Below are 23597 nucleotides of genomic sequence, written 5' to 3' on the forward strand. Positions count from 1 at the left end.
CGAAAAAAAAAAAAAAAAAGTAACCAGATTTATTTGTTTATTTCTTCAGGAGATGGCCAAACAGATAATAAAGTGGAATTCACTTGTGAACCTGGACAATTCCGATGCGAGGATCGTACTAAGTGTATCGCGGAAGAATGGCACTGTGATGGAACCACGCAATGTACCGATAACACTGACGAGGAAAACTGCGAAGGTTTGTGATAAAAATAGAAGAAGAAGATTTGTACAATACAATTTGGTTTCACTCTTAGGGCCTTTTGTCACACGGCAACTTTTACAGGCAAGTTGGAGGCCTTCCTGCAGTGCATGCAGTGTATGCTATAGGACCACTTTCGTAGCACATGAGTCATTTTCCAAACAATACCAATTACAATCCGCAAGAATAATAATGTGAAAATTGAAATGTGAGTGCATTTTTTTCTTAAAGATTGTATGATGGAACTGGTTGCCTGTAACTTGACCCGTTTGACATGGCCCTTACACCGATGTGTATTGACCACATGTGTACTCTCCCGAGTTAAAGGGTCTCTGTACTTTTTGAAGGACAAACAAACAAAATGTCTATGCTACACTAAACTTGTTTTAAGATAATGATAGTAGAAAGCTTCCCTGGAAATAGGTGCTGCATTTTTTTTTTTTTTTTTTTTTTTTTTTTTTTTAGAAATGAGTAAAAAACTTCGTCTCTGTGATCATGAGATGAAAATTATTATTTTAGCATGAAAAACGTTCTTTCTGTTTTACTCATTTCTCAAAAACTACAGCACCACAGCCACTATTATTTTAAGGTACGCTTTCTACTATCATAATCTTTAAACGGTATAAGTTTGATGTAAATCTGTGATCGGACATTGTGTTTTGTGTTACAAAAAGTACCCAAATCCTTTAAGCAAGGGGAAAAAAGCCACATACAAACAATTCGTTAATTCGGAGTCACAAATTCTAGTCCCGTATTACTAATACTAGGTCAACCCCAAGTCAAATTATAAATGAGAGTTTTTCCCACAACATTTCAGATTGAGTTGATTCCCGTTTCACAAATTGTTGCATTCACTGACCTTCGAGGATTGTACAGTCTGATTTTCTCTTTCTTTGTGGGAATTCACTCTCGTGCGCCTTGAACTTGGTGGTTTTGGCGCCTATAGGGCCGCGGCCGGCTATGCGACTGATTGATGCTGCTGCTGCGTTGTCGTCATCGCCGGCGTCCATAGTCAGCGCATCACCGATGCCGATATTCCCCCTGACTGCGAACTAACTCCTGCCAGCGATAACTCAATTCCCTAACATTAACAAGCTTGGATTTAGTTTCTTCTGGTTTATACAACTTCGCCACTTTCTTCCCCTGCTTCACAGGACGCAGTTTCCTGAGCAGACGCAATCTTTTTCTTAACCGCCCAACAGAAGCTTTCAGAAACAACAAGCTCTTTCATTGGTCCGCACATCCATATGTATGCCAAACGCGCTTTGATTGGCCGAGCGTATAGTCATTTATTTATTTATTGCACGATCCAAGTCATTCACTTATTCTTATGCTTACATTTTCGCGAATAAATCCTTGACGACTTTTTTGGGTGGTAAGTTGAATTTTCTACCAATTTAGAGACAAATGAGAGTAGTTTTGTGGGGTTAACCACTGGAAAGCATAAATTGGAGAATCATCCCAAGGTCTAGAAATTATTGTAATGGCTTGCCCTTTGCCCTAGATAATTAATGTTTTTGTTCCGTTTGTCTGTTTACAGAAATAGCTGCGCTAATTGGAAACATTGAGGAGTACAGCAACACTGAATACAATGGAGGCGACATCGATGAAGACTACAGTGCACTATGGGGTATGCAAAGGGGAAGGGGAAGGGGAAATCAAAGAGAGGGCCGGGGAAGGGGAAATCAAAGAGAGGGCCGGGGATGGGGAAAGCGAAGAGACGGCCGGGGATGGGGAAAGCGAAGTAACGGCGGGGGAAGAAGAAACGGGTGGGGAAGGAAAGGTGGAAGATCATCTAAGAGTAGTGGAAGTGACAGTAGTGGAAGTGACAGTAGTGGCAGTGATGAGACAACTACTGAAGCTGTCCAAACCACAAAGCTTTCTACAACCACCCTTGCACAAACGACTGCCTCTACCACAACCACCCTTGAACCAACGACTGTTTCTAACGCAACCACCCTTGAACCAACGACTGTTTCTAACGCAACCACCCTTGAACCAACGACTGTTTCTAACGCAACCACCCTTGAACCAACGACTGTTTCTAACGCAACCACCCTTGCACAAACGACTGCCTCTACCACAACCACCCTTGAACCGACGACTGTTTCTAACGCAACCACCCTTGAACCAACGACTGCTTCTGCTACAACTAATCCAACTACGACTCCTTCTGGTACACGCACTCCAGATGCCACACCTCCTTCTGGTACACGCACTCCAGATGCCACGCCTCCTTCTGGTACGCGCACTCCAGATGCCACGCCTCCTTCTGGTACACGCACTCCAGATGCAACACCTCCTTCTGGTACACGCACTCCAGATGCCACGCCTCCTTCTGGTACACGCACTCCAGATGCCACGCCTCCTTCTGGTACACGCACTCCAGATGCCACGCCTCCTTCTGGTACACGCACTCCAGATGCCACGCCTCCTTCTGGTACACGCACTCCAGATGCCACGCCTCCTTCTGGTACGCGCACTCCAGATGCCACGCCTCCTTCTGGTACGCGCACTCCAGATGTCACGCCTCCTTCTGGTACGCGCACTCCAGATGCCACGCCTCCTTCTGGTACACGCACTCCAGATGCCACGCCTCCTTCTGGTACACGCACTCCAGATGCCACGCCTCCTTCTGGTACACGCACTCCAGATGCAACACCTCCTTCTGGTACACGCACTCCAGATGCCACGCCTCCTTCTGGTACGCACACTCCAGATGCCACGCCTCCTTCTGGTACACGCACTCCAGATGCCACGCCTCCTTCTGGTACGCGCACTCCAGATGCCACGCCTCCTTCTGGTACACGCACTCCAGATGCCACACCTCCTTCTGGTACACGCACTCCAGATGCCACACCTCCTTCTGGTACACGCACTCCAGATGCCACGCCTCCTTCTGGTACGCGCACTCCAGATGCCACGCCTCCTTCTGGTACACGCACTCCAGATGCCACACCTCCTTCTGGTACACGCACTCCAGATGCCACGCCTCCTTCTGGTACACGCACTCCAGATGCCACACCTCCTTCTGGTACACGCACTCCAGATGCCACGCCTCCTTCTGGTACGCGCACTCCAGATGCCACGCCTCCTTCTGGTACACGCACTCCAGATGCCACGCCTCCTTCTGGTACACGCACTCCAGATGCCACGCCTCCTTCTGGTACGCGTACTCCAGATGCCACACCTCCTATGATACCATAGACCCATAATACGACTACTTCTGCCACAACCACGTGATCCAACTAAGACGACTGCTTCTGCAACAACCACCCTTGTTGATCCAACTAAGATGACCACCCTTGATTCAACTAAGACGACTGTTTCTGCTACAACCACCCTTGATCCAACTAAGATGACCACCCTTGATCAAACAAGACGACTGCTTCTGCAACAACCACCCTTGATGATCAAACTGAGACGTCGACTGCTTCTGCCACAACCACTCTTGATCAAACTAAGACGACTGCTTCTGCAACAACCAACTAAAGACAACTGCTTCTGCCACAACCACCCTTGATCAAACTAAGACGACTGCTTCTGCCACAACCACCCTTGATCCAACTAAGACGACTGTTTCTGGCACAACCACCCTTGATCAAACTGAGACGACTGCTTCTGTTACAACCACCCTTGATCAAACTAAGACGACTGTTTCTGCCACAACCACCCTTGATCCAACTAAGACGACTGTTTCTGCCACAACCACCCTTGATCAAACTAAGACGACTGCTTCTGCCACAACCACCCTTGATCCAACTAAGACGACTGTTTCTGGCACAACCACCCTTGATCAAACTGAGACGACTGCTTCTGTTACAACCACCCTTGATCAAACTAAGACGACTGTTTCTGCCACAACCACCCTTGATCCAACTAAGACGACTGTTTCTGCCACAACCACCCTTGATCAAACTAAGACGACTGCTTCTGCCACAACCACCCTTGATCAAACTGAGACGACTGTTTCTGCCACAACCACCCTTGATCAAACTAAGACGACTGTTTCTGCCACAACCACCCTTGATCAAACTGAGACGACTGCTTCTGTTACAACCACCCTTGATCCAACTAAGACGACTGTTTCTGCCACAACCACCCTTGATCAAACTAAGACGACTGCTTCTGCCACAACCACCCTTGGTCCAACTAAGACGACTGCTACACTTTATTACCCTGTTTAATTACCCGTTTTTGTCAAAATGACAACCTAAACGGGCGTTTGTGTGGGAAACTGTAACAGATACATCTCGACTGAGACAAAACCTACACACAAGTAACACCGTGCTTCAACTAAAGCCACAATTCAAAACAGCAAGACCACTAGGTCAGGCTAAGTTTTCTCAAGAAATACACTTTTTAGTTGTGACTGAAAAGGTAACGCAACTGAACTACCAAAACCTTTTCTTCGTAAAAAAAAGGTTCAATATTGTACAGTCTCTTGTTTACTCGAACGGAAATTGATGTCTTAAAGGCAGTGGACACTATTGGTAATTACTCAAAATAATTATTAGCATAAAACCTTACTTGGTAACAAGTAATGGGGAGAGGTTGATAGTAAAGCATTGTGAGAAACGGCTCTCTCTGAAGTGACGTAGTTTTCGAGAAAGAAGTAATTTTTCACGAATTTGATTTCGAGACCTCAAGTTTAGAATTTGAGGTCTCGAAATCAAGCATCTGAAAGCACACAACTTCGTGTGACAAGGGTGTTTTTTCTTTCATTAATATCTTGCAAGTTCGATGACCGATTGAGCTCAAACTTTCACAGATTTGTTATTTGATGCTTATGTTGCGATACAGCAAAGGAGAAGACTGGTCTTTGACAATTACCATTAGTGTCCAGTGGCTTAAAAGCGGCAAAGTGGTTTTCAAAATTACGTTTATTGATAGCTATCTTTACTTTAGACATTATAATCCGAAGTTGAGTCTTGTAGATGACATTTTTCACGCCAATTGTGTAGACTTGGGTTAGAGATAGCCACGCCCACAGTGCCAGTTTTTTGGGGATCGTACTGAGTCATTGAGATTTTCAACTATTACCAAAATTGGAAGTTGAAGCATTGCATGGTTTGCGGTATCACCATGCATGTTTCTTCTACTTGCCAGGTAGTGTAATATAACGTTCTTTTTAAAACGTGTCTTGCTTGTTATCTTTTACCGCAGAGTAGATTTCCAAACTATTTATTATTAACTTTTAGGTTAGAGATCCCTTGCAAATGACGTCATAATCTCAAACAGCGCCCTCATTGAGGCAAGATTATTATAGTCAGATAATTGGACAATAGCCGTCTTTATTAATGTGTTCATTAACAGTGGGCACGTGACATCGGCTTACCAGCGCCTGCACTGCGCGTTATGCAAGGAGTCTCTATCTATGATTGTAATCCATTAGTTTCTGAAACATTAAAATACTTCTTGAGCATAAACAAATAATGCAATCGTCGTCATTTTCTTGTTGCTGCAAACACATTTACCCCCGATTCCCGTTATTTCAAAAATCTCATGTATTCGATGAAATAAATGGTGTTCTATAGTGCATTTTGATAATTTCAATGGTCAAAATGTTTCCCTCGGGACTTACGTTCGTCATTATCGTGACGTGTGCATGCATTGCAGGTTTATCCAGTATTGGCGGCTACGGCTACAGCTACGGCTGTAAAGGGTGGTGCTAACCATACTTCAACGTATAATGACGCAAAAATCTAGCCATAGCCGTAGTTATATTGGCTTATTGGGACAAGGCCTATGACTCGTGTGTAGTTGTGTTTTAAAAAGGGAATAAAAGGGTAGCGACAAGTACGAGTTCTTGCACGGCCGTTTAAACCGGCAGGGTCGTCCCGTGCACACGGCAACGACCCTGTAAGGTTTTAAACGGACGTTTAACAACGAGTCACTACTCTTGTATTTCCATTCATATAATATGCCATTTTGTGAAAAAACGTAAAAAAAATACAATTACAGACACTTTGACAGTTGAAAATTCGAGGTTTGAAATATTTTTTTTCAAAAACTGGGAACCTGGGAACAAAAGAGTTCCATGTAAACTGATTTGGACTTTACACAAGCCCACAATCTCACTCAAAAATAAAACACTTCAGGCAGTCCTGAAGCCATTAGAAAAATACGCATCTGAAAGCACACAAATTATTTTGTGTTTTGCTCTTCTTTCTCGCAACTTTGATGACCACTCCAGCCAAATTGTCACAGGCTTGTTATATTTTCATGCATAATGTTAGGATACACTAAGTGAGAATACTGGGCCCAATTTCATGGCTCTGCTTACCGCCGAATTCTGCGCTTACGATCACGATTCCCCGCTTACATGCAAGCGCCGAATTTCTGCGCTAGCCTTGTATAAGCGTAGAATGCCTAATAAAGTGGAGTACGCACGCGCAGAAGCCAAAATTCGCCGCTAGCCTGTGAAATACGCTTGCCGTAGACACAGAATTATCTGCTTCCGTAAGTGCGATTATGTGCTTACGGTAAGCAGACTGAAATTGGGCCCTGATCGTTGACACAGTTACCAAAGGTGTCCAGTGCCTTTATGACGCATACATCTCCAAGCTAGCCAACCATAAGAAACACATAAGAGGTTTTTCCTTAAAATAAACCTACTAGAATTCACATTCCCATCACATCAGCATGTTAAAACAAGATCCTTTATGTGTCACTACATTGCAGCTGTTAGTTACGGTGGCAGGAGATTCTGTTCCCGTGTTTACCCCACAGTGAGGTTTTTTGTTTTTTTAACACTGACAATTCCCCCGTCTTGAGAAGAGACCATACGTTGAAACGCTTTGGAAATAATGCTCCAATGGGGCAGGTGTGCCTTGCGACGTTTTACTACAAAATTATAGAGGAATTCGGGATTTCTTTTCCTTTTTGGAGTTATATGGAACATGTGCATAACGGCGTTATTGATAACATAATCTCCTATATCAAGACAGGAATTGGTAGTATTACAGTACAAAAACTCTCGAGGTGGAGATCCATTTGGCAAAGGGTGTACAAACTTCTTTTGATAGCGCCCTCTAAGCAACATCATCCTCTCAGCCCATGTGAGGACTGGAGAAAAAAATAACTATTACAAGTGGTGATCATCACAATTTTTGGTATAGGCGTTATTGCACCTGTCGTTTCAGTAGGGCGCCCTCATCTAGATGTCAAAGGAAAGTAACATATCGGCTCATCTTTAGCCTGAACATCTGACGTCACACTTCAAGGCTTGTAAATTACGCCAGATACCAGCCTTGAGGCCCACTCTCTACAACATTGTACCTTTGACATCTAGCGTTCATTTCACATGGAGACTCGCAGTCAATCATATGTACATGTTTACATACAAGACTATGAAACAACATTGCATGCATGTACGTGCGATTTGAGAAACGACTTCGTCGGGTAGTTTTTGAGAAAATGAATATTTTTCACTCAAGTATTAAAAGACTTCATGCCGTAAGCCTTTTGTACGGCATCTGAAAGCATACAAATGATTTGCAACAAGGGTATAATTATTTTTTTCTTTCATTATTCTCTTTCAACTTCGGTGACCAATAATTTTGAGTCCAAATTTTCACAGGTTTATTACTTTATGCACTATGATGGGATCCAAGTGAGAATACTGGTCTTTGGCAAATACCAAAGATGTCCCGTGCCTTTTATAAGCAGCTATATGAAATTGGGCACCGTACACAAATTAGTATATTATGCGGCTTCGGTCTGAGGTTTCTCCGAAGCTGATTATTGCCAACCTACCAACATTTTCACAAGTCAAGCTTGCTCTGCCGTCTTGATATTAAAGGGAAGGTATACATGCCTATGTTTGGTAATCCCTCTTCAATTCCCTTCTTCAATGGGGAAAAACAATAGTTAGAACCAGCAGCTTTCGATATAGTATAAAGCATTTTGACAATTTTATTATTTCACTTCAAAGTAGTGTGGTTATGTAAAAATAACGTTAAATTCACCTGGAAATAGATTTTTTTTTTTCTTCAAACATTAGAGTATAATGTTTCTGAACAATAAACTAATTTGTTTAGTAATTGTTTTTAACGATTTAAATGTTTAAAACAATAAATAAAGTTGTGTGGAGAGTGACTCCGCCTACCCCTATTGTGACGTCAATCGAGGCAGACTTTGCCTCGATCGAATATCGAACACACGTACGTGCAAGTACATTCAAGTCCTAGTCGTGAGTTTGTACGTTTCGAAAAAGTTTTTCTTCTTGCATTTTTACGGCAATGTCGACCAGGTGTATTGCTGCTGGATGCACCAAAACAACTAAAGATGGGGTCAGTTTGCAAAGTGGTCCGGTCCGACGTCTTTTGCGCTGTGCAGCAAACACTTCGAGCCGTCATGCTTCGAGAATCCGGAATACACTACACATTTTGACATGAAGGGAAAAGTTCTTTTCTAAAACATGACGCCATCCCAACAATTTTTCCAGCTAGTGGGGAAGTCCAAGAAGGTACCTGAAAGACGAAACGAACCTAAAGGAGCATTTGCCTAACGTGAAAAAAATCAGGTATTGTTTCAACTTTGAGGCCATGTTTTTAGCTTGTGCCAAGCGTCACTATCTTGTTTTGGCACTGCATGAGATTCATCGCGCCTCGATTGACGTCATGAACAGCGCCCTCTCGGGTCGGGCTTTTTTTCAAATTTGTAAATAACATGGAAACTATTTTTTTAAACCTTAGTTAATTGTTTATTCATATTCCACTCATCAAAACACATATTTTAGTGACAAAAGCTTTATTTTGACAAAATACCACTTCCAGGTGACTTTAAAACTGAAAGAATTGACGAAACAAAATCTCGCCCACCGAAACTCTATAAATGCTTAGGACAACATTGAGCCTGGAAGTTCGATGACACAATGTAATTCTCATGGTCAAAAACTAATAACGTTAAAACTGAAAGAATTGAACAAAAAAAAACTCGCCCACTTGAAACTCCATAAATGGTTAGGACAACATTGAGCCTGGAAGTTCGAATACACAAAAAACGTTGACAATTGCGTCTAACTTTCCACTCGACTCAAGACCGCCGGCTGTCTGCTCCTTCCTTAAAAAATTAAAACCAACAACCTGTGATTTTTTGTTTCCTGTTTAATTATTGCTTTTAATTAAACTGAAACAGTTTCCGTGGTATTATATTGCTTAGCCACGCACGTTAAACTCATATTGCATCATCTTTGCTTTTAAAGAAAACATCACCATTTGGAGCTCAAACTGAGCTTGTTTGTTGAAAAAAAAACTTTAATTAAAAGGTTTCACGCCGTTTTGGAATTTATTGGGTAAATGTTATTTTGTTTTAGAGCCACAACGACATCGGGTGTTTGTATTTGTGAAGACTGCAATGAGTGACAGCTAAGGGCAGCTGTTGACGGAACCTCAGAAGGTAATATAAACGGCTTGAAATGGAGACCAAACAACAGTGGATCAGGAGACACCGGCGGGTTTATCACAAGCACTGAGGTAGGTACACTAATATTGGTCCAAAGGGCACTGGGGTCGATTTCACAAAGAGTTAGGACTAGTCCTAACTTAGGACTAGTCCTAGGAGATACACAAATTGCATGGATAGTCCTAAGTTAGGACGGGTAACTGGTCCTATCTCGAGATAGGACTAGTCCTAACTCTTTGTGAAATCTGGCACTGGACACCTTCGGTATATTTCAAAGACAAGTATTCTCATTCGGTGTATCCCAATATGCATAAAATAACAAATCTGTGAAATTTTGGAATCGGTTGGTCATCGAAGTTGCAAGAGAATAATGAAAGAAAAACACTCTCAGATGCCTGAAAAGGGCTTTATAGGCTTGAAGCCGTTTAATTATTTGAGTGAGAAATTACCTCTTTCTCAAAAACTATACGTTACTTCAAAGGGAGCCATTCTCACAATGTTCTGTATCACAAACCGCTCTCCATGCGGCTCGTTACAAAGTTTTTGTAACAATGTTTTTGAGTTACCACTATAGTGTACAGTCAGTACCTTTAATTAAACAGAAACTTGAGCGTAGAAAAATTAACGGGGATGCCATTTAAACTTGTTTGTAATGTGTTTGTTTTTCATTTAAATGTTACTTTGATGTTCATACACTTCTGAGTTTTCGTGTGTCTTATAAGCAATATAGGCCGAATCAGCAATCTCTTAATATAAAAGAGTGAACATTTCACTCTGTCCGAGTGGTGTCAGTTTTGCTCTTTTGAGAGTGAGAGTCAATCGGTGTCACTCTTTTTGAGGGAAATTGGAACGAACTTCACTCTAAATCGAGTTGAAAGTACATGCCTTTCACTTCAAACAAGAGTTGTCCGTCATATTATGGCTCTTTGCAAGAGTGCTGGTGGACAAACATGAGAGGTTTTTCACGCTTTTACGAGAGTTCTGCCGTTGACGGCGTGCGTCAAGATGACAGTACGTCATTAGATGTTGCTTCTTTGTACTTCCATGTTGCAACAAATAGGCTATAATCAGGCCCTTTTCTAAACCACGACTTCGGCTTTGGATTCAGCTCAGGGCTTCAGACCAGAGAATGGAGACTGAAGCCGAATCCAAAGCCGAAGCCGTGGTTTCGAAGGGGCCTTAGATTGGTACTATTATTATACTATCCATTTGAGATAACTTGCACTTGCAAGTGGTGTACACTGCGCTGCCGTTGCTCACACCTTGGCAGCGCAAATAATGTTAGTTCACCCAATGTCTACACTAGAAAACCTCGTAAATGATTTTTTGTTGCATTGCCAACTGCTTTAGTAATTTAATAATTTAATAAGCAACATATATTTAGCGTAAACGACATGTCTTACATATTATGTTTAAGATGTGCGCTTGCCTCAGTAAGATCTATCCCTCATCACAACATTTAGTAAAAAAAATCAGAGGATGAACGATAATTTTGTTCACATTATGTCGATGTTTATAGCCATTTTAGGGGTGACGTTTTGTAACAAAACTCCCGCCTGGACCCATTCATACACGTTGGCCGCTGCAATAAGCCAACGGAAAATTTCGGTAAAATGTTTAAGCTTTTTATGTAAAACTAACCAGTTTAACAATTGAAAATGCTCTTACAGTAAGTACTGTTATGTTTTCAGTGCTGTTAAAGAGAGAATTTCAGCGGTATTCATGTTATCTTTTCTTGTTTAATATTGTCATCACCTATTTTTAAAATGGGTGTACCCAAAACGCGCTAGCAAATGATTGCGCAATACCCCTTCCGCCCCCCTGCTTTTTGACTAATGAAAATCATGCTAGAGCCACTCTTTTGCGGTCAAACATTTTCCTCTGAAATGAATTCATTTTCCAAAACTGTCAGGGCCTACCCGAAACCTACAAAAAACGCAATCAGCTACCTGATTCTGGTTGTTATAACCAATCTAAGGACATTTTTCGTACACTCTGCTGAATACATATTTTCTCTCGACTCAAAGATTTGCTATTTATTGTATATAGTTGATTAAATAAAACTTGTGTGGCTATTCTGTCAGTCCTACAAATACTGTATGTAACACTCTTATCCACTTATTTCGAAGGAGCGTAATCAATTCAAGGAGTTTACCGTTGGAAGGACTGGTACAAAGATGGCGAAGTCTACTCTGCTACTATTGGTGGTGCTGGCTGCAATAATACGTGGAACGGTGCAGACGTTCGTGATTGAAGGTAATAAGCATTCGGCGAATAAAAATAAAACCGTGCCGCTAGAAACAATGCTCATCTCAAAATATTAAAGTCATGTCATCATCAACATCATCATTTAGGCTATGTTTATCCAGTGTATGATCTAGCCCTCCTAGGGTCGACGCCGTTTGTTTCTATTTCTTGCGGTTCTTGTCCATGTTGCTCCTGCTGACATCTCTCCATCTTCTTCTCTGTCACCTCTTTTTCTTTTACCTGTCCTTGGTTGCCATTCCATGATTCTTGTTGTCCATCAATTGTCATTTCTTCGGGCAGTGTGTCAAGCCCATCTCCATTTAGCCTTGATTTATTGCTTGGCATTTAAAGGCTCTGGACACTATTGGTAATTGTCAAAGACCAGTCTTCTCACTTGGTGTATCTCAACAATTATGCATAAAATAACAAACCTGTGAATATTTGAGCTTAATTGGTCGTCGAAGCTGCGAGATAATAATGAAAGAAATCACATTAAGTTGTGTGCTTTTAGATGCTTGATTTCGAGACCTCAAATTCTAAACTTGAGGTCTCGAAATCAAATTCGTGGAAAATTACTTCTTTCTCGAAAACTACGTCACTTCAGAGGGAGCTGTTTCTCACAATGTTGTATACTATCAACCTCTCCAAACTACTCGTTACCAAGTAAGGTTTTATGTAGATAATTATTTTGAGCAATTATCAATAGTGTCCATTACCTTTAATCCTGTCTTTAATTATTCATCAAAATTGTAGGAAGAAAAGTCTAGCAACTCCCACAGTCTTCCAGATTCACCATTCAAGGGGCGGAGCGATTAATATTTCCACAGGTGGATCGAAGTACATCAAACTATCATTGTTGTACTATTATGTAGATCAGCAGTAAAAGTTATTCCTTGTACAAACTTGACCCTCCTTAAACATTTCCTTTGGGTCCAGACCGAAAGTAGAAATAAATATGTTTCATTTGAGATCTACAGACATGTTGGAGGTGGTTTGTTTGGAATAATCAGCGTTCAGATAAAAACCAAAAACATCGGCAAGTAGTGCACCTCGAGTCCTCTAGATTTTACAATCACAAAATTACATTTAATAACACTGACGAAGAAGATGGCAAATATAGTATGTAGAATGTGAATTCTACATTCTTGTAGAATGTGAATTCCTTCGTGACGTCATCTTATTTTAGAGCGCCCCTTGTAGTAGATGTAAAATTGGTTCGCTATCAATACCAAGTTTATCTCATTTTGCAATTATTTCACGTCATGCTGATATCTAACTTTATCAACATACCAAGTTTCGATACGTCATGTCATCAAGGATCAAATTAGTTGAGTTTTAAAGGGACACGTTGCCTTGGATCGGTCGAGTTGGTCCATGAAAAGCGTTTGAAACCGTTTGTTATAAAATGCATATGGTTAGAAAGATGTTTTAAAAGTAGAATATACTGATCCACACAAACATGCCTCGAAATTGCGTGGTTCCCTTTACTTTGCGAACTAACACGGTCGGCAATACGAGTCAAAAACTTGATTCCACAAAATGGCCGACCGTGTTAGTTCACTGAATACTCAGTACTTTCCCGAATTCTGTGGGTAGAAAAATCACGGGCATATTACCGGGTTGGGATCTAAGATGTTAAGGTTTACGTCTATTTTTAGGTGTTCGGGCAACAGCCCGAACAACTCATTGATTTTGTTCGGTTTTTTAGGTGTTCGGCCAACAGCCGAACAACTATTGTTATTGTTCTGTTTTTTTTTTTTTTTTTCCTCGCGTTCTTCTTTCCCTGCGAACCTTCTCCAGCAATTTTAAACAAAAGTAAAGCTTGTACAAACTTAAAACTTACTATGTACATAGGCAATAGTGAGTAGATGAAACCGCCACTTTTTGGGAATGATGACGTCATTGATGACGTCATGGCAAGGTTTTTAAAGTTGAAAAATGACATTTGCTTTTCGCTGTATCTCAACGAATATAAAAGCTATGATGTTCATACTTGGGCATCAGATAGATAAAGACTTGGACAACATTTGAAAAGTTAACGCCAAAATCGTATGACCTCATCTTCCGGTCGTACCGGAAGGTCAAACTCTGCCTTTGTGTTTTTTGTGTTTTTTTGTAAAAAAAGACAATTTGTTGTCATAACTCAAGATTGATATGGAATTTAACATTGAAACTTATCAGACAATTGAACCTTAAATAATAAGACCACACAAACTTAATGATGTCATGATGACGTCATCAGGTTATGAATTACAACAAATCAAAGTTAAATATTTTAAAGAAATCATAACTCCTGAACCACATGGTCGATTTTGACAATCTACATATCATCGGACAGGTCGATCAAACTTCAAAAAACGCTACACACAAAATGACCCCATTTGACCTTGACTTCCGGTTCAAATCAAAAGTTGAACAATTTTACAATTTTTGATCTCTAAAACTACGTAACATTTCAACATAAATTTTGCATCCCGTTATAGATGAGTGATCCTGCTCAAACTTTCCCACAGAGATGATACCAATTTGACCTGAAACTCTGGTCGAAATCGGACGATAAAGCCCACGGATGTGTTGACCCGCGTGATAACTGCGTACACTGCAAAAGCGCTTTGGCTGGCCGTTCCGCTCCATTGATCACACCTTTATCAGTCCACGAGGCCTGTGTGTTCTGCTCGGAATAGTGCATCGTTTGACTGTACGCGTGAAGTCTCAGGTCATTGTACTTTCTATCCGGCACTCACGGCAGTGTTTAGCGCGCTACACGGTAAAGCTTTGTGAACAAATCATTGCTTTTCAAAATAAGTGTTTATTTAATGCCTAACAAAATCTAACGTGCATCCCAGTTATCGTAGTTGTATCTGTACCCGTGTCGTACACTTGCGAAACCTCTGTAATACTTAATAAATAAGTCTTTTACAGTTATTTACTTCACAAGTCTAAAATTAGTAAACTGTTGTTTCGTATAAAGATTCGCCAAATCCAGTTAACCTTTTAAGAAGTTTACTCTTGAGTTAAACATCACAAGGATCACAAAACCTTCAAACTTTGCACATAGTTAGCTCTTTACTAATAAAATACATCGCTTTAATAAGTATTAACCTTGGCATTTGTTTTCTGTGCAAAGAAAGGTATAAATGTAATAGATTTACACTTTTACTTTCTGTGAAAATTAAAAAGCTATCAACAATCTGTTCATAGATTTAATTTTCCTCGTGTTCTTCTTTACCTCTGAACCTTCCCAAGCAATTTTATACAAAAGTAAAGCTTGTACAAACTTAAAACTTACTGTGTACATCGGCAATAGTGAGTAGATGAAACCGCCACTTTTTTGGAATGATGACGACATTAATGACGTCATGAAAAGGTTTTTAATGTTGAAAAATTACCATTTGCTTGTTGCTGTATCTCAACGAATATAAAAGCTATGATGTTCATACTTAGGCATCAAACAGATAAAGACTTGGACAACATTTGAAAAGTTAACGCAAAAATCGTACGACGTTAACTTCCGGGTCGTTACTCTGGATCAAAGTTCGCCTTCGTGTTTTTTTTATATAAAAAAAACTTTCGAGCTTATCTACAGAATAACTCAAGATTGAGATTGATTTGAACGTTGAAACTCAACAGACAGGTGAACCTTGGTATCAAGACACCACAGACCTAACTATGTAATAATGACGTCATCGGGCATTAAACTACAATAAATCAAAGTTTAAAATTTGTAAAAATCATATGGCGCGCAATTTGGGGGGAATATCCAACGGCGCTCTCTTTGGTCCAACGAAAGAGGGCGCTGTTGGGTATAAAGATTTTAGAAACATTGAGCGCTATGTGCAGAGCGGAAAATCGCAATAGTTGAGTGATAGCGTCTCGCACCAAAACCACAACCTTTTTTGAATTGATGACGTCATTGATGAAGTCATTACATTAAATAGCTAGAAAATTTATATCTTGAGAATCACAAATGCTACCAATAAGCTATTTTTATGGTCTTTTCCACGACAAAAGTATTTTGTTAGTTTTTGACCTTGCTTTCGTTTAGAACCGGCTTTTTATCGTGACATAAGATTTTCAGTTGAAAAACTAAACCTAACTAGATATAGTGTTTGTACAAACAAACACTAGGTGTTCGGCTATTGTTTGGTCAGTGTTTTAATAAATGAAACAAGTATTGTTAATAGCTCGTCAAATTACAAAGAAATCAAAACCAAACAGTTTTCTCGATGTGTAATAATTTATAGAAAAAACATCAAAAAGTGTACATTTCAACCTAAAAGCCTTTAATACTGCCTTTTCAAAGCATTTTACAGGCTCTTCCAGTTTAAAAAGGTCAAAAAGTCAAGAAAAGGTCACCAACACACCCATTTTTGTGGAATACGTGAGGCCCTTTCATATGATGTATAGATTGTCAAAATAGCTTTTGTGGTTGAGGAAACGTGAACTGATGAATAATGGCGACTGGAGAAGAGCCTAACTAACCAGAAGGGAAATGTTTGTTGAAAACGCCTTGAAAACAGACTACGTACGTAAAGCCCTTTCATATGATGTATAGATTGTCAAAATAGCTTTTGTGGTTGAGGACATAGGAACTTATGCATAATGACGACTGGAGAAGAGACTAACTAACCGAAAAGGAAATGTTTGTTGAAAACACCTTGAAAACAGACTACGTACGTAAAGCCCTTTCATATGATGTATAGATTGTCAAAATAGCTGGTGTGGTTGAGGATATGGGAGCTTATGCATAATGACGACTGGAGAAGAGACTAACTAGGAGGAAAATCTTTGTTGAAAACGCCTTGAAAACAGACTAAAGCGAAGCTATTTATAGGAGAAAAAAAAATTAAATACAAAAATAAATCGTACAAATTTTGGTCGCCAAGTGGTCTCCCATCCAAATACTGACTGGGCTCGATTTTGCTTAACTTTAGTGACAGGTGTTATCAACGCAGTATGGTACGCAGACTAAAACGATCAACACGTGGTGCAGAGCGTGACTATGCTCATCAATGCACCGCATACTTACACGTGGTGACCGCAATGCACCGCATGCTTACACGTGGTGACAAAGTACATGTACATGTAATTGTAAAATTTTTACGCGCAATCAATGGGGGAATTTTGTAGTGCTTTATACGTGAATTTTAGATTTTTCAACATCGATTTTGAACCAGAAGACAAGATCAAAATGGGGTCATGTCTGTGAGGTGTTTACGGAGTTTTTAATGCCCTTTCCGATGATGTATTGATTGTCAAAATCCGTCATGCAGATCAAAAGTTATGATTTTTTGAAATAATACCGCATACTTACACGTGGTGACCGCAATGCACCGCATGCTTACACGTGGTGACAAAGTACATGTACATGTAATTGTAAAATCTTTACGCGCAATCAATGGGGGAATCTATGCTTTTTCTTGCGGACAATCGACAGCGAGAAGAATAAGAAAAACCAAAAAAAAAAAAAAAAAAAAAAAAAAAAAAACCGAACAAAATCAATGAGTTGTTCGGGCTGTTGCCCGAACACCTAAAAAAAAAAAAAAGGGCTTTACGTACGTAGTCTGTTTTCAAGGCGTTTTCAACAAAGATTTTCCTCCTAGTTAGGCTCTTCTCCAGTCGTCATTATGCATAAGCTCCCATATCCTCAACCACACAAGCTATTTTGACAATCTATACATCATATGAAAGGGCCTCACGTATTCCACAAAAATGGGTGTGTTGGTGACCTTTTCTTGACTTTTTGACCTTTTTAAACTGGAAGAGCCTGTAAAATGCTTTGAAAAGGCAGTATTTAAAGGCTTTTAGGTTGAAATGTACACTTTTTGATGCTTTTTCTATAAATTATTACACATCGAGAAAACTGTTTGGTTTTGATTTCTTTGTAATTTGACGAGCTATTAACAATACTTGTTTCATTTATTTAAACACTGACCCAACAATAGCCGAACACCTAGTGTTTGTTTGTACAAACACTATATCTAGTTTTTTTTTTTTTTTGGTTTTTCTTATTCTTCTCGCTGTCGATTGTCCGCAAGAAAAAGCATAGATGCGAAGCTTGCATTAAGTTGAAACTTTGCACACAGGTAGACAATAACCAGTAGATGATGCAAAAGTTTTTACGTCAGGATGACGTCATCAGTTGACGAGATACACTAATTCAAAGTTTATTATTTCAAAAAATCATAACTTTTGATCTACATGAGGGATTTTTACAATCAATAAATCATCGGAAAGGGCATTAACAACTCCGTAAACGCCTCACAGACATAACCACATTTTGATTTTGTCTTCCGGCTCAAAAGAGAGGTTGAAAATTTCAAAATTCACGTCTAAAGAACAACGTAAATCACCCGTTGGTATGTGCATAAACATTACACTTAGGCATATACACAACGTGTAGTGTTGTAGCTGTGCGGGAGAGTCACGCTCCAGTGATCATCCATAGAGCGCGAAAAAGCTTCATGTAGAATAGTCTTCGTTCAAGGCGTTTAACTTTTTGACCTTGTCTTCTGGTTCAAATCGAATTTATTGTATATTATCTACGACCGTACTGCGTTGATATGACCGGTTCCCGTCCGATCACTGAAGTTAAGCAAAATCGGGCTTGGTCAGTACTTTGATGGGAGACCAATTGGCGACCAAATTTTGTATTATTTATTTTTTTATTTTATTTTTTCTTCTCCTGTTTTCAAGTCGTTTTCAACAAACATTTCTCTTCCGGTTAGTTAGTCTCCAGTCGTCATTATGCATAAGTTCCTATGCTTATGCCCTCAACCACAAAAGCTATTTTGACAATCTACATCATATGAAAGGGCTTTACGTACATAGTCTGTTTTCAAGGCGTTTTCAACAAACATTCCTGTTAGTTAGTCTCTTCTCCAGTCGTCATTATGCATAAGTTCCAATGCCCTCAACCACAAAAGCTATTTTGACAATCTACATCATATGAAAGGGCTTTACGTACGTAGTCTGTTTTCAAGGCGTTTTCAACAAACATTTCCTTTCCGGTTAGTTAGTCTCTTCTCCAGTTCTCCACAAAAGCTATTTTGACAATCTACATCATATGAAAGGGCTTTACGTACGTATGTAGTGCCTTTAGAATGCTTTGAATGCTTTGGAATGGCGTTAACTAATGGCTTTTAGGCTGAAATGTACACATTAATGCTTGTGTATAGTCGCGTTCAAGGCGTTTTCATAAATACATTTCCCTCTTTTAATAAGTTAGTCTCTTCCACAGTCGTCAATATTTAATAAGTTCATATTTCCTCAACCACAAAAGCTATTTTGTCAATCTTTACCTCATACGAAAGAGCTTTACGTACTTCATAAAAATGGAGATGTTGGTGACCTTCTCTTGACTTTTTGACTTGTCTTAAGCAAGGCTATAAAATGAACAATTTGCTAGGTGCGCCCAGTAAGCACAAAATCGACCGTTAAGCAGCTCTATGAAGTTGGGCCCTGCTCTAGCAGCGGTAAGAGATCTGCTCCAGCAGTGCAAACCTTGTAGGATCAAATCCCACCAATTTTATAAAACACATTGTGTTAGGATTAAGGGGGTTAAGTTTTGATTTTAAAAAAAATAGATATGTACACCGAACAAGTGTTTGTAAATATACAACCACTACATGTAAAGTTTTTCTTTATACATCTTTTTCGAAAGAGCCATATACCTGGAGATACTCGTGTAGTGGTTAAGAAATGTCAGTTTTAGATGTTGTAGGCAACCATTACAGAGGGAAACCCCAAACAATCACGTAGGGTCGGAACAATCAATCCACACGATTCAAGCCTTCGTCCCTAGATTTTAACTGGGGTGCACTAAAAGTTCACATGCTAAAATTTTCAACTAGTTTGTATTTGTGAATTATTCGTGTTTGGAGCATTATCAAGGGTTCCAACAGCCGGTGTGGGCGTTTTTTATTGTCATTTATGAGCTAGCAACTATTAGTGCAACTTTTGACATTACAAATAATATTAGCTCCCCGTTTAACTGTTTACATCTGTTTTCAAAAATACACAAGTCATCAATAAAAACTTAATAAGTTTTTTTTTAATGACTTGTATATTTATGAAAACAGATGTAAACAGTTAAGTGGGGAGCTAATAGTTGCTAGCTCATAAATGACAATAAAAAAACGTCCACACCGGCTGTTGGAACCTTAACAATGCTCCAAACATGAGTAATTTATAAATACAAACTAAGGTGAACATTTTAATAATATTATCTGCGCAATTATATCAATCTGAAAAGTACAAATCAGTACTTGCAGTAAGTGGAATAATTATGTCAAACAGCAGTGCAAGATGAAATTCGAATTAACTCTAGTTTGTAGAACGGAGACCTAATTATAATTTTCATTAATTTTTTTTAGCATGAATACATTAAATGTCAGGTCAGGCGTTTAGTAAAAACAAATTCTTACGATATTGGCCAAGAGCTAAGCTATTTCTTTATTCCTTACGTTTCCTGACATTTTGTTTAAAGATCATTTTGACAAGCGTAATTACACCGACCGAATACAAAAGTTAAGGAGTCTCGAAACGGCCTGAATTGTGCACCACTGCATGAAAACGGCTTTGATCTGTACCCATCATTTTTCAACTTTTGGCATCGGCTCGGAAATGCGCCCAACGTTTCCCATACTTTTTGGAAGCGTCTGGGATAAGCACGGACCGTACCACTTCTCAATGCTTACTTTATTGTACAATGCCTGGAAAATTGCTAGAATCATATGAAAGGGCCTCACGTATTCCACAAAAATGGGTATGTTGGTGACCTTCTCTTGACTTTTTGACCTTTTTAAACTGGAAGAGCCTGTAAAATGCTTTGAAAGGCAGTATTTAAAGGCTTTTAGGTTGAAATGTACACTTTTTGATGCTTTTTTTATAAAATTATTACACATCGAGAAAACTGTTTGGTTTTGATTTCTTTGTAATTTGACGAGCTATTAACAATACTTGTTTCATTTATTCAAACACTGACCCAACAATAGCCGAACACCTAGTGTTTGTTTCTACAAACACTATATCTATTCAATTTTTTTTGTTTTTTCTTCTCCTATAAATAGCTTCGTTTTTAGTCTATTTTCAAGGCGTTTTCAACTAACATTTATTTTCCGGTTAGTTAGTCTCTTCTTCAGTCGTCATTATGCATAAGGCTCCAACCACAAAAGCTATTTTGACAATCTACATCATATGAAAGGGCTTTACGTACGTAGTCTGTTTTCAAGGCGTTTTCAACAAACATTTCCCTTCCGGTTAGTTAGTCTCTTCTCCAGTCGTCATTATTCATCAGTTCACATTTCCTCGACCACAAAAGCTATTTTGACAATCTATACATCATATGAAAGGGCCTCACGTACTTCACAAAAATGGGTATGTTGGTGACCTTATCTTGACCTTTTGACCTTTTTACACCGGAAGTGCCTGTAAAATGCTTTGAAAGGGCATTATTTAAAGGCTTTTAGGTTGAAATGTACACTTTTTGATGCTTTACCATAAAGTTATTACACATCGAGAAAACTGTTTGGTTTTGATTTCTTTGCAATTTGACGAGCTATCAACAACACCTTTTTTCATTGATTCAAACAGTGACCCAACAATAGCCGAACACCTAGTGTTTGTTTCTACAAACACTATATCTAGTTTTTTTTTGGTTTTTCTTATTCTTCTCGCTGTCGATTGTCCGCAAGAAAAAGCATAGATGCGAAGCTTGCATTAAGTTGAAACTTTGCGCACAGGTAGACAATAACCAGTAGATGATACAAAAGTTCTTACGTCACGATGACGTCATCAGTTGACGAGATACACTCATTCAAAGTTTATTATTTCAAAAAATCATAACTTTTGATCTGCATGAAGGATTTTTACAATCAATACATCATCGGAAAGGGCATTAAAAACTCCGTAAACACCTCACAGACATGACCCCATTTTGATCTTGTCTTCCGGTTCAAAATCGAGGTTGAAAATTTCAAAATTCATGTACACTGTATAAAGACTACAAAATTCCCCCATTGATTGCGCGTAAAGATTTTACAATTACATGTACATGTACTTTGTCACTACGTGTAAGCATGCGGTGCATTGCGGTCACCACGTGTAAGTATGCGGTATTATTTCAAAAAATCATAACTTTTGATCTGCATGACGGATTTTGACAATCAATACATCATCGGAAAGGGCATTAAAAACTCCGTAAACACCTCACAGACATGACCCCATTTTGATCTTGTCTTCTGGTTCAAAATCGATGTTGAAAAATCTAAAATTCACGTATAAAGCACTACAAAATTCCCCCATTGATTGCGCGTAAAGATTTTACAATTACATGTACATGTACTTGTTCACCACGTGTAAGCATGCGGTGCATTGCGGTCACCACGTGTAAGTATGCGGTGCATTGATGAGCATAGTCACGCTCTGCACCACGTGTTGATCGTTTTAGTCTGCGTACCATACTGCGTTGATAACACCTGTCACTAAAGTTAAGCAAAATCGAGCCCAGTCAGTATTTGGATGGGAGACCACTTGGCGACCAAAATTTGTACGATTTATTTTTGTATTTAATTTTTTTTTCTCCTATAAATAGCTTCGCTTTAGTCTGTTTTCAAGGCGTTTTCAACAAAGATTTTCCTCCTAGTTAGGCTCTTCTCCAGTCGTCATTATGCATAAGCTCCCATATCCTCATCCACACAAGCTATTTTGACAATCTATACATCATATGAACGGGCTTTACGTACGCAGTCTGTTTTCAAGGTGTTTTCAACAAACATTTCCCTTTCGGTTAGTTAGTCTCTTCTCCAGTCGTCATTATGCATAAGTTCCTATGTCCTCAACCACACAAGCTATTTTGACAATCTATACATCATATGAAAGGGCTTTACGTACGTAGTCTGTTTTCAGATGTTTTCAAAAAACATTTCCTATTCGGTTAGTTAGTCTCTTCTCCAGTCGTCATTATGCATAAGTTCCTATGTCCTCAACCACAAAAGCTATTTTGACAATCTATACATCATATGAAAGGGCTTTACGTACGTAGTCTGTTTTCAAGGCGTTTTCAACAAACATTTCCCTTCTGGTTAGTTAGCTCTTCTCCAGTCGCCATTATTCATCAGTTCACGTTTCCTCAACCACAAAAGCTATTTTGACAATCTGTACATCATATGAAAGGGCCTCACGTATTCCACAAAAATGGGTGTGTTGGTGACCTTTTCTTGACTTTTTGACCTTTTTAAACTGGAAGAGCCTGTAAAATGCTTTGAAAAGGCAGTATTTAAAGGCTTTTAGGTTGAAATGTACACTTTTTGATGCTTTTTCTATAAATTATTACACATCGAGAAAACTGTTTGGTTTTGATTTCTTTGTAGTTTGACGAGCTATTAACAATACTTGTTTCATTTATTCAAACACTGACCCAACAATAGCCGAACACCTAGTGTTTGTTTGTACAAACACTATATCTAGTTGGTTTTTCTTATTCTTCTCGCTGTCGATTGTCCGCAAAAAAAAGTCTAGATGCGAAGCTTGCATTAAGTTGAAACTTTGCACACAGGTACACAATAACCAGTAGATGATACAAAAGTTCTTACGTCACGATGACGTCATCAGTTGACGAGATACACTAATTCAAAGTTTATTATTTCAAAAAATCATTACTTTTGATCTGCATGAAGGATTTTTACAATCAATACATCATCGGAAAGGGCATTAAAAACTCCGTAAACACCTCACAGACATG

The 23597-nt window shown here is 39.3% G+C and overlaps 1 protein-coding gene across 1 annotated transcript in view; it reads right to left on the minus strand.

Annotated features, from left to right (window-relative positions):
- Positions 1-1884: 1884 nt before the first annotated feature.
- Positions 1885-23597, minus strand: part of LOC117290136 — a 29316-nt gene continuing 7603 nt past the window's right edge. Inside the window, exon 3 of the mRNA XM_033771390.1 lies at positions 1885-3356. Coding sequence (XP_033627281.1) covers positions 1885-3356 — 1472 coding nt within the window. The remainder of the gene's footprint in view (positions 3357-23597) is intronic.

The sequence above is a fragment of the Asterias rubens genome, chromosome 5 (assembly GCF_902459465.1).
Source record: "Asterias rubens chromosome 5, eAstRub1.3, whole genome shotgun sequence".
NCBI classification, from domain to species: Eukaryota; Metazoa; Echinodermata; class Asteroidea; order Forcipulatida; family Asteriidae; genus Asterias; species Asterias rubens.